We start from the raw sequence: 13,265 nt of genomic DNA on the forward strand, positions 1-13,265 counted from the left end.
TGCTCTTCCTTTCTGCGCTTTTTGTTTTCGAAATTTAATTCCTACGTCGGAAAAATCAGAGAAATTTCTTATGTTCACAACGAATGTTCTATGGGTATGGGTGCAAAATTACATACATATGTATGTACATACATGCAAGTATATGCATATGCACACATAGAACTTTCTTCTATATGTAAACAATTGTACATAGTGTTTGTGACTTTTCATTGAGATCGCACATACAGCCGCCCAGTTCACCATCGGTTGGGGGCTTTCTGCTTTAGGAAAGTTCGTCTTGCATCAGTGTTCTCGGGGTTTTGACAGCGTATAGTGTGTTTGGAACGCTAAGGTTAGTTTGCGCCTGCAGACGCTTATAAGGATTTCTAAAAGCGACTGGGGAATCTAATCACATCTAAATATTGATTTTGAATTAATATAAATATGAAATAAAAAAATAAAAAAATATTTCTTAAAAATTAGAAAAGAAAATAAAAAGTTTTAAATTACAATAAGCATACGGCGATTTTGTGTAAAAGACAGAATTTCAGCGTTGAAAGTTACTTGGTGGTCATAAATATGTAACTATTTGCATTAGTCTATACATATTTATAAATTCGATTTTTATTAAAATAATTAAATTATTCTGTGTGCGCGTGCTTGGGAATAACAAATGATAATAAAGTGCCGTTCAAAGAAATGTTAAGTGCAAGAACGTATCTCAGAGAAATTTTCACCTGCAGCTACTAATTAAAAAAAAAATAAATAAAAATAATTAATATTATGCAATACGGCTCAGCTGAAATGAGAATATTTTTTTTTACATCCACCATAGGCCATTCATACTAAAAAAAAAAACAAAATATTTTTTTTTATGCTAACAGCAATTCGCTTATAAGGAATTTTGTAACCGAATAGCACAGATACTAACGAAACATACATGCTCAAAATTAAATTTTTAGGTACATACAAAAGCAAATTTTATAACACTTTTCCGTATAAGTATGATTGTATTTGTTCATTTTCAATTTGCTATTTGCTATACTTTTTTTATAAGTGGTCCTATGGCCATTTTCCGCACACACACTTATGATCTCAAATTCATGTACACACAAAACGAACAATACGAACACGACGGCGAGTAAAACGGTCGTGAAAAGCAGCAGGAAAGCTGTTGGCCAACGTAAATGAAGGCATAGGCTTGCAGATCACTTCCAATGCATACATACATACATAATACATAAATTCGCACATAGTACATGCATACATATATGTACATATGTATATGTATAATTTATGTACATACATACATACATACATATTTATATAGGTACGTGGGCTTAGTGACACATAGAAACACCTGTCATAAACAATTTTGATATCTTTCCCATACATATTTTTTTTTTTTTTTTTTTGCATATTTTAAACCATTTATTTATAAGCTCAAGCAGCGCTCACTCTGTGACACACTGCCACATAAACACACACGCACACACATTCACTTGCACTTTTACACATACAGCACCACCTACGTAAAATATTTTTAATTTTATTTTACATTCAAGTGTATACGTGCGTGTATACGTTATGATTTCAGTGGAGCTGAGCAAATTTTGGCACTCGTATTCGCTTCAAAAAATGTTAACCCACCCGATCGTCTTGTTGAGCTTTCGCTCGCGGCTTTCATAATATTTTTTGGCAATCGGTGATTCGAAATTTATCCTTGAGTTTGTCGGGCGATCGGTCGTCACCTCTGTTCAGTTTACGAATAAAAGTATGCGATTTTTTTACGCCCACAAAAATTTTAATTTTATCTAAAATAAACGCACCTAAAAATGTACCTACATATGTATGTGTATGTATGCATCCGCAAGCTTTGAAAATAGACCCCTTTTATAAATGAGCTTACTGAAAGGTAGATACATATGTATGTACCTATTAACCACTCGTTATGATCTGAAAAAAATTAAAAAAAAAATATTATTTAAATAATTTGCAAAAACGGTTCTTGCTTAGAAAGTTCATCAGATATGAATATACAGTGAAACCTCTCCTAACGGACACCTCTATTAGACGGACACCTCCCTTGGGCGGACATTTTTTCCTATACCAAGTTTTGAGTATAAATTTCGGAACAAATTACTCTCTCTTAAGCGGACACTCTCTTGGCCGGACGCGGACAGTTATTTTGCATAAAATTTACACAAAAACTCTATTGGGCGGACGCGAACCTCTTATCAACGGACATTAAGATTTCTTTTCATAACAAATCAAACAAAAACCTCCGTTGAGCGGACGCGAACTCCTCATAGGCGGACTACTAAATGGAAAAAGGGGACTTCCCGCACAAAATGTGATTGTTATGCACACATTTAGTTTGGTTTGCGCAGTGGTTTAGGTTCGTTATTTGAATTGTCAGAAACCCTTGGAGACTGATAAAAACATGAAAACTATTGATGAAAAAGGTACTGCCACTGAAAAAAATTAAAAATAAAACTTACGTCAATCGACAATTTCCCAGTTTTTTATGTAATGAATCTATGATTTTATGTAGTTTATGGACTAAAAATTAACATTTATTTTTATTTTGTTATTACTTAATATGTACTTACGCACATAAATCAAATGTGCACTTTTGAAAAAATACATGCACATTTTTGTTTGAACGATGTAATATCAATATCTTTTATTCAAATAAGAAATAGTGACTATTCAATTAAATAAAACATTAAAAAGTTCTAAAATAGGCTTCCCCTCCATTAAGCGGACACCTCTCTTGGGCGGACAAAAAATGACTGACGGTGAGTGTCCGCCCAAGGGAGGTTTCACATAATATTTTAGAAGCTATGCGCGTATGTACATTTTTTAGAGTTTTACAAAGGCCTTTTTCCTTTATTTGCTATATGACTCCGAAGATTCCCTGAAACTCCAGAATTTTAGAACCATAGAACAGTATCCCTCGGTTAATTTATACACGCTTGTATTTATCAATTACTCGTACAAATTTCAAAATACAAGTGTACCGGTTAATTGGATTTCCTGCATAATCAGATACAAAAAAAACACAATTTCTTATGTCCTATTAATCCGGCTAATCAGTATGTACCAGTCTAGACCCTTGCGAGATATTCCAACGCCTATGCAAATACGCTGACCTCACACTCAATGGTCCCTAAAACCAAACCAAAATTAAAATTTAAATTAATACCATCAAAACAATATCATTATTTGGGGCGAAAAAAAAGAAAACTGCCTTCCAAAATTTGCTACATTCTAGAATTTCAAGCGCATTTGCATAAACAGGGGCCACTGAGGCTATAAAAAAAAAACACCATTCTCCAATCGCCCACACAGCCATTTCACTAATACACATTCAAATCAACACCTACTGGACGGTGTTTCCATAAAAAAAAAATAAAATATTTTTAAAAATTCCTACGAAAGCTTACCGAGCACAAGTTCTCATCGATCGGCTAGTCCGATCTACGGAAATGTTGTTTTGTATGTACATATGTACACATGTGGGTGTGAAAACTCATATGGTAATGTCCAAAGTTAGTTTGGAGTATATGATATCGTGGCATAGCAGATATACATACATACATACATGCATATGTACTTGCAAATGTTTATTTGTGCCTTGATCATCAACAGACATACATACATACATACGTATGTACAAGTATGTACACAACCTCCTACTACGCCAGAACATTAAAATAATCTTGGGCATAAGCATTTGGAAAATGCTATAAGCCAGATGGAAGGCAATATTTTGAGACTATTAATGACTCCTTTGTTTTTTTTTTTTTTGTACAAACGGCTGTTAATTACTTCGTAGCTTGCCGAATAGCCTTTCGAGCTTTTTTCTATTCTATGTAATTTATGTAGTAGAGGTTGTGCTGGGACATATTTGGCAGAGATTTGAACTCAGATGATTCCACATTTATTTAATTGAGCAGTTAGAATCCAAAAAGTTAAACATCCAAATTGACCGTCAAATCAGAAACATATCACACTTTTTCTGTCTAGTCTAATACGAGTATACATAGTGCAAGTTTGAAAGTTTGAAGTAATTACAAAATACCGTTGTTTTTTGGCAATTTTGTAAAAATTCGAATACAAAGTGCCAAACTTTGATGCAACTTTGTTATGGTTTTTAATTATAGAATGAACTAATTTTTATAAAAAAAGGTAATTTAATTTTAAAATTTAATTAACTGCTATTCAAAACTTATCAATATAGAGCGACCTTATTATTTTGCCGGGTGCTAGTATATTATAATATCGATTATATTGGCCTCTCAAAGTTCAAAGGTCTCCATCTCCAAAGTTTTAAGAGCTCCTTTAAGCACAAAAAAATGGACGAGACCCTACGTTAGCCACCTTACGTTCAATCAACTGCGGGCCCGGCGACTAGTCTAGCAGACAGGTGAACGAAATCATCAACTGGATGCCAACAACTCTTTCTTTCCCCTCGTCTGGAAGTTCAATTTGTATGGCTCGTTTTTTGAGCAGTATTAGTTGCAAATACTTATTTATTAGGAGTACATATTTAATTCGATCGAGATAGGATCTTCATGCTTGCATTTATGTATGCACTAGAAATATTTGGAAAAGTAAATGGGAGTGTTCTCGTCAAGGCTAATTAATATTAGGTGATAGCAGGAGTACAAAAACAAAAATTTATACGTTTTTGTTTTTGCTTTTGCGTCGTGAACGTGATTATTGACGATAATCGTAAATTTGTATATCGTCACTGCGCGAACAAAAACAGTTATAACTTTTCAGGAGAGCAAAAAAACTGATTCCAGGTGCCGATAGGCTATATTTTGCAAATGTATTAAAAAAAAAAATATATATATTAAAAATATGTTATTGAATTATGAAAAAAAATTAATTTTTTACCAATTACGACGCGATCAACATTTGCGCCGCACATAGCTGTTTTTATACACGATTTAGATTTGCTTTTAACGGTATGGAATCGTATGCAATTTGTACATATGCAATGTATAGAAGTTGAGCACTCGATTAGTTAGCTGCCCGTTGCTCCTGTTATGTAATGAAAAATGGTCAGAAACGTTTTTATTGGATTTTTGTAATAAAAATTAATGCAAAGTGGTGAGTGGACACATATTTGGTACAAACCATGAAATTGCCAGAGATGCGAACTGTTTTTTGGGTCAGCGTATTATTAACTTGACCCAATGCACTTTTTCAAAGTTTCGATGGGTGATATTCAATGAAAGCTAGTATATATAAGAAATAATAAATATATGTCAGCGCTTATTGCTTGCAGCCATATTTTCATTTGAAAGAAAGCGTGCTGGTGGTAACATCGATGAAATTTTGATATTAAATCTAAATAAGATTCTATTCCCTATTGGATGATTTTCGATTACGTGTCAGGAAACACCGAAATTGAGAGAATGTTGTCTGGTAGCGTCATGCGCGAATGCTTATATCAAGACATCAAAGTGCCGACACACAAAAACTCGAAATCATATTGCTCGTCACAACGACAGTTGCTAGGCCATCGGTGTTTTCCTGTGGAGCTCTGCGGTAAAGGCCCTCAAAATCTTTCTCTCGAGTACTCCAAGTGCCGTGTCATCGAATGTTGTCATTGACCATGCACTGCGCCATATACCAACACCGGCATGATTAGTGACTTATAGAGTGTGGCTTTCGCACTTCGAGAGAGGACTTTACTTCTGAATCGCCTACTCAGTTCAAAGTAGCACATGTTGGCAAGAGTGATTCTGCGTTGGATTTCCATGCTGATATTATTATCAGTGTTAATTATGGTTTACAAGTAAACGAAATTCTCTACTTTCTCGAAATTATAACTGTCAACAGAGACGTGGAGATACTTTGTCTTGTCCTCGTTGACCAGCGAACCCAATCGCTTTGCTTCCTTATCCCCCTTTGGAAAAAGCAGAACAGACTTAGCTATTTTTTACCGATGATGTCGATGTCATCGGCATACGCCAGCAATTGCACGCTCTTATAAAATATTGTTCTTGAGCTGTTCAGTTCTTCAGCTCTTATTATCTTCTCCAATATCACATTAAAGAAGTCACATGAAAGGGAGCCGCCCTGTCTTTAATCCCGCTTGGTGGCGAACGGCTCGGAGAGGTCTTTCCCAATTATGACGGAGCTGGTGGTATTGCGCAACGTAATTTTATAATGGAGTATAGTAGTTGTTTTGGGTATGCAGCTACACTCAATTCCGACTCTTGCATCCTCATTCGCGCACTCTGGGCAACGTGAGCAAGCCATGTGCGAGATACAGTAACCAATCCGAGTGAAGATTTGGGTCACGGCAGAAAGAGAGGGAGCTTCGGTTGGGCCACTCCGAATTATTCGGTTTAAGAACTCACTGAAGTCTGCAGCGTCTGTTTACCAGTAGGTGCGGCTGCAGGCGGGCGTCTGTCTTGGAACAAGCGGCTCGCTATATATGCGAGCATATGGAATCACATTTCCCGCTCATTAAGTACCGCCGCCGAAGAAGTAGTAGGATTTCAGCGAGCCCTAAAGAGCTAATTGTATGTTGAGGAGTGTCAGGAAAAAAATGCAGAGAAAAAAATATAAATGTGGTACCGCTATAGGGAACTGAAGAGGGAAGCGAGAGGTATTTGCCGCAATAAGAAGGCAGGGGCCGAAATATGTAAGTGCGAAGGGCTTGAAGTGCTGGCCGACAGGAAAAATTCCCGAAAATTTTACCAGAACAACAGTGGCGACCTAGTTACGGATGTCTAGATCGTACTTAAATTATGGAGGGAACACTTTTCCATCCTACTGAATGGAAGCAGCACGGAAAGTTGGCGAGAAGATGAACCCGAGGCCCCAGTCGATAATGACGGAGTCGATGTTCTACCGCCTGGCTGCGAAGAGGTTTTCGACAGCACTAAAAGGACTTTGGCATCCCCGCCAAACTGATACGGCTATATAATATGACAATTTACATACAGGAATAGAAACCATAGTTGTGTTCGTTTGGAAAATCCAGCAAGATTAGCAAGCATTAAACGAGAATATAGTATCTTACACTTCCAAAGAAAGAAACATACAAAATTACACTGTCAGCTAGTACCCATGGTTGCATTTCTCACTTATTTGTTCATGGGATTCTTTTGAATATAAATATTTCAAGCGGAAAAAAAACTAAACAGGACCTATACGTAGTATATTTTCTTCTTATTCTGACTTTCTTCAAGATACGCTTCAATTTCTTTATGGCAATCACTGTCGGATTTTTATTTGAAATCGAAAAATATTTACCGGTCGCTCAAAGTATTATGGAAAAAAACAACTTTTCGTAGAAACGATATAGAATTCTTGAAAATCAGTATGTTTCGATCGGAATTCTGTACCCCTTCAGGAGATTCCCAATAATAATACCCAATTATGTATTTAACCATTTTATATATTTTATAGGTCCGCCAAAACCCCTAGTAGATGCCAGAAAATGCAATGGGGGTATAAATAAAATACCTTTAGTATTAAAAATGGTTAAATAAACAATTGGATATTGTTATTGGAAGTCCCTAAAGAGAACTAGAGTTTTCCGCTCGGAAAATTTTTGATTTTCATAAATTCTATACCATTTCTATGAAAAGTGGTTTTTCCTCATGTAAAATGCATGGAAAACTTTCAGTGGGCTCTAAATATTTTTTTATTTCGAAATAAAAATAGGGGTATATATTTTTCGACATAGAACAATCCTGTGGGGGGAGAGCATTTTGGACCACCCTAATGTTCATACATGCATGTCGTCGTTTAAAGTACAAAACCGCGTATCGTCGTTCTGCAAAACCGCGTAACTGACATTGGCAGCCAAAAATTGGATTTGCTCACACAAGCCCTTGGCTCAATCCTTATCCATTCGTCCTGAAATATACTAGCCATAAATGCGATTGCTTTATAAAAAAGAGAACCATTTTAAAATAAGAGTATTTTTACGCTCTAGAAAATAATTTCTACAACTTCACATACGCGGTTTTGCCTTTTGCTGATACGCGGTTTTGCATTTTGTTGATACGCGCTTTTGCACTTTAAACGGCGATATGTATATATATGCCTTTGCTAAATATGTACGTGATTTTACCATTCGAATAGCCGTATCAATTAACCCATGCGATCTTCATTTTGTTTTCTTGCAGTGTTATTCTTCATTTCTTTATTCCCTCCTCTAAGTAAAACAAAAACACAGACACCATGGACGCCATCAAGAAGAAGATGCAAGCGATGAAGCTTGAGAAAGATAACGCCGTTGATAAGGCCGATACCTGTGAAAATCAAGCGAAGGATGCCAATGCCCGCGCCGACAAATTGCAAGAGGAATTGCGCGATTTGGAGAAGAAATTGGTACAAGTGGAAGTTGACTTGGTCACCTCCAAGGAGCAATTGGAAAAGGCCAACCGGGAATTGGAAGAGAAGGAGAAACAATTGACCACCACTGAATCTGAGGTGGCCACCTTGAACCGTAAGGTACAACAGATTGAGGAAGATTTGGAGAAATCCGAGGAACGCTCCACCAGTGCCCAACAGAAATTGCTGGAAGCCACACAAGCCGCTGATGAGAACAACCGGTTAGTTAGTGAAATGCATTAATTATGAGTATATATGTTATGCAACTTTAACATAAATTTTATTCTAATGCATCTAGTATGTGCAAAGTATTGGAGAACCGTTCACAGCAGGATGAGGAACGTATGGACCAACTGACCAACCAATTGAAGGAAGCCCGTATGTTGGCTGAGGATGCTGATACCAAGTCCGATGAAGTATCACGTAAGCTGGCCTTCGTTGAAGACGAGTTGGAAGTGGCTGAAGATCGTGTCAGGTCCGGTGAAGCCAAGATTATGGAACTTGAAGAAGAATTGAAGGTGAGAATGATGGAAAATATGCGCTCTTCCGCAGATAGAATAACAGCTATACGTTTCCGTTTTGGTTATCTGTTGCTTAGGTTGTGGGTAACTCGTTGAAATCCTTGGAAGTGTCCGAGGAGAAGGCCAACCAACGTGTTGAGGAGTTCAAGCGTGAAATGAAGACTCTGTCCGTGAAATTGAAGGAAGCCGAACAGCGCGCCGAACACGCTGAGAAGCAAGTGAAGCGTCTGCAAAAGGAAGTCGACAGGCTAGAAGGTAAGATTTTGCGTAGTGTGTAAACATTTTTTATTAAGAAAATTCGAATAATTTTTGTAAAATATTTTTGCGCGACTTTTTTTTTTTTAATTATACTTAGTTTTGTTTTTTTTTTTTGAAAATCATGCTTAAAAAAAATAATAATAAAAATATAATGAATGCTTAGCTTTAACTAATTAACTGACGAAATTGTTGGTTATGCGTTTTTAGCAGCAAAACAAGTTTTTTATATGTATATTTTTGTATATATGTATTTACTTTGTATAAAGGATAGAAACACTTTTTTGTATATATTCAACATTGTTGATGTAGTGTTTCTATGAGTTGTAATATTTTTCGTGGATTTTTTTTTTTATTTCTTACTACTTCTACTACTATACTCTAGATTGCTTTTAATACAGCTTATTAATATGTAAAAACCGTTAAAATGCTTTTTGCAGACCGTCTCTTCCATGAGAAAGAAAAATACAAAGCAATCTGCGATGATTTGGATTCAACATTCGCCGAACTTACTGGATATTAAACAATCAAATTTCACTGCAAAATATCCATATATTTCGCATATCGTTCAATCTCAACAAGACAATTGCATTCAAATATACAAACAACTAAATTTGTTGTTTTCAAAATTTTTGCCAAGTCAAAAAGCACAAAAACAAATCGCAATTTCTTCCCCTACACTTTATTCAAAAATTTACAAATTCATATTGGGACCATTTCCACAAACAATACTTCAATGCCACTCTGAATCAGTGGCATTTGGCCAAATTACACATACACTGTGAAAAACTAAATTTCATCCCACTTAACAAATCATCACAGAACCAATGTTCGGCGCATTCGCCATTTCTCTCCTTCACCAAATGAAACTGCCATTCTCAATCACCCAAATACACTGTAAATAAACAAGTATAAACATCCTTGTTAGCCATTTATTTTTCATAACGCCACGCTCGTCAGCTGCGCTTTTAATATCTGCTAATCAACTGCCGCTGAGCAAATCTAAATTTACTGTGTACATAACAACAACAAAATGAAATAAGGAAACATGTGAGAAGGCAAATACAATTTGCCGATATAGTCAGTCCAGATTCTGTAGAAATGTATCAAAGGTGAAAATGTTGAATTAATATTTTTTAGTTAAATAAATGTGTATATGGTATTTGTTTTTTTTTTTTATTTAAGCTTGCACCTAATCAAAAATACATATGATGCTGCATGTACATTTGTACATTTGTATATATCTATATATATATCTAATAATAATCTATATATATTAAGCACATGTCTACTAGTTAATACCTAAAATCCTCGTAGTATTTTTAGTTTTGTTAGCTTGAAACCTTTTTTTAATTAGTTTACCCTAAATGTTTTTACAAGGTGACAATGTGAAAATTTTATAATTTTATGTTAAGGATTTTACATTATTTTATTATGTCCTGTCCTTCCCCTTAACTTTCGCAAGGTTGCTTTCGATCTTTGGGTATTACTTCACGGTAGGGACTCAACATCAGCGATTTCTAAAATATTTAAGACAGTACTTAAGGAGGCTAAGCACAATGTGTATACCAAATTTGGTCAAGTAGTTTTTGAGATACGCATATATCATACAAGTGGGCGGTACCACCCCCATTTTTCTAAAATTTCTTGAAAACCCACTTATTTTCTAAAGATTGATTGTATACATCAATTTTGAATGAATATTGATGAATTGCTTAGCCACACTGGTAAAAAAAAAAATCTGAAATCCAGTAAATACACAATAAATGTAAATTCAAGGCCGTATTTAAGAAAAGTCGCCCAACTTCGACAATATTTAGGCGATTGCAATAAATGAGCTATCCGATTATTTAAAAACAGATTTAATTTTAGATAGTACTGCATATTTTGATTTTGTGGAAATTATCGATGTTCAAAATTTAAAAAAAAATTAGAGAAATATGGATTTTTTTATTTTCCCCGATAAAAAATGCCAACAAGCCAAGTCCGACAATAAAACATTATACACCATTTTAAAGGCCTATATATCCTCTTCTCAGATCACATTCGATTTTTGAAATCGAATCAAAAATAGTTATTCAAAAACTCATAAATCTACAAAATCGTATTTTGAGGCCTAAATCGAGAGGTCGCGGCCTCTAAATGACCTTTAAAAAATTTATAAAAATAGGCAATAATATTTCTCATAAAAATAAAATTAGAGGGTAGGGTCTTGAATTTTCCAAAAAGAAAACACATTTTCAATGGGCACCCTAATGTATACACATATATGTCTTCAACCGGATTTCTCTGCGATCCTTTGTTCTTTAATAATCTTCAATATATTTAAGACATAGTTCTTTCGTAACATCCGGTTAACTATACTTGTTTTTATACAACAAAAAAGTTTTTTTCCTTACGCGACGAAGCTTAGCCTTAGCATATCCATAGTATTCACACAACATTTTTGAAGAGGTCGAAGCTTTTTCTTGGGAAATCAACGCAATCAGGCCTCGTTCATTTTTATTGCCCATTCTGATGCAGCGAGAAAGTTAGATGATCTTTTGCAGTGAATAAAAAGATATGCAAATCTGAAAAAAGATGATAAGATGAAAATAATGAAAAATGAAAACTTAACGCCTTCTTCCTGGCATAAAAGGTTTAACAACTTAAAGTAGAATTTTTTCAAAGAATGGCACTTTAGACAAATTTTTTATTTTTAGTTTTCTGTAACTGATCGCATTAAAATATGATATTTGAACTTATATATTTAATTATTTCCACCCTATTCATATTTACATGTACTCATCCTAGTTATAAATCAAACCTTTGCATATTTTTAGTGCAACAATGCCTGAATTTTGCAACGTTTTATTTCGTTCAATGCAACTTGCTTGTAACTTGCACTTATTTTGTGTTTTAAGGCCAGTATGCAGCTCTCAAGAAAGGCAAAAAATCCATACAAAATGACGTACAAGAAATGGCTAAGAGATTTTCGTGTGCAAAATTTTCTTGAGGCAGACGCAGTTCTTAAGAAATTTGCTACGCTTTCTACTACGGTTTTATAACGTGTTTTTTTAAAAAAGAGCACAAGGCAACCCATGCTTGCAACAGAAATATATGCCCGCTCTATTATTTCTTGAGGAAACAGCGAGGCAACAGGCTGGTGAAGTACCAGTTGTCAAAATTGCTTGGACACACACACACGAAATAATGCAAATTTTTTTCTTGACCGTTTTCTTGAGAGCTGCATATCAGCCTATATATTTTAAATGTTTACTTGTTTTACACCGTTGTACTCTCTGTTTATAAGTAGATATCTTGTTTCCTTTGTCTCAACCCCATAATTTTTTCATTCTCTCCCTACAGACGAATTGGGCGTCAACAAGGACAGATTCAAGTCGCTCGCCGACGAGATGGACTCCACATTCGCCGAATTGGCTGGTTATTAAATTGTTTGCGGCGAAATGTAAAGACAGCGGTGCTTTTCTAGCAAAAAGTACTAGAAAAGTTTGCTCACGCAGTCTTCGCTATGGAGTCAATGCAATTGCAACAACAACTGCAAAATATTATAACAATCTGTAAATTCGAAAAAAAATTGTATAAATGTTAAAAACACCAACAACATAATGAAGATGGAAAAATTATTAACGACAACAACAGCAATAACAACACCTTAAATTGCTTTTTCATTTTTCTAGTAAAAAAATGCATTAATGCAATGCAAAGTCGATGAAACATACGCGCTTTGAATTAATATTTTATTAAATAAATTTTAAAAACCACTTTTTACAATTTTCATATCATAATAAAAAAAAAGTATATTTATACATAGTATATGTATGTACACACGCACACGAAAATTTGGAGCAAACCGAGAAAATTTTATAAATTAAATTAAAATTTTTGTTATAAAAAACAACATATACTACAAAAACAAAACCAAACCGACTGCCTTGTCCAATTGTCTCACTTAGCTATTTTATTTAATTGTTTTGGTATATTTAAAATTCGAAATTTTTTTGTTTTTCGTTTACTCACAAGCACACAAGTTAACATATAGAGAGAGAAGAAAATATTGTTCGACGTTGATCAGGAATATTACACTGGGAGAGCAAATGATAAAACTTTAAATTAAATATATTTAATTTAATAATA

At 34.8% G+C, this 13,265-nt stretch overlaps 1 protein-coding gene across 2 annotated transcripts; it reads left to right on the plus strand.

Moving 5' to 3' along the window:
• Positions 1-236: 236 nt before the first annotated feature.
• On the plus strand, positions 237-12,892 carry LOC118745648 (tropomyosin-2). Of its 2 annotated transcripts, none has more exons than XM_036479197.1 (5): positions 237-331; positions 8,145-8,573; positions 8,651-8,870; positions 8,951-9,128; positions 12,477-12,892. In XM_036479197.1, the coding sequence occupies exons 2-5, from the start codon at positions 8,200-8,202 to the stop codon at positions 12,557-12,559; spliced, it is 855 nt and encodes a 284-aa protein (XP_036335090.1). In that variant the 5' UTR covers positions 237-331; positions 8,145-8,199; the 3' UTR covers positions 12,560-12,892. The 2 variants fall into 2 exon arrangements, with proteins under 2 accessions (XP_036335090.1, XP_036335099.1); XM_036479206.1 differs by lacking the exon at positions 12,477-12,892 and adding an exon at positions 9,569-9,779.
• Positions 12,893-13,265: the final 373 nt, after the last annotated feature.

Source organism: Rhagoletis pomonella, unplaced genomic scaffold (genome assembly GCF_013731165.1).
Source record: "Rhagoletis pomonella isolate Grant_MI unplaced genomic scaffold, Rhpom_1.0 Rhpom_scaffold_00001, whole genome shotgun sequence".
NCBI classification, from domain to species: Eukaryota; Metazoa; Arthropoda; class Insecta; order Diptera; family Tephritidae; genus Rhagoletis; species Rhagoletis pomonella.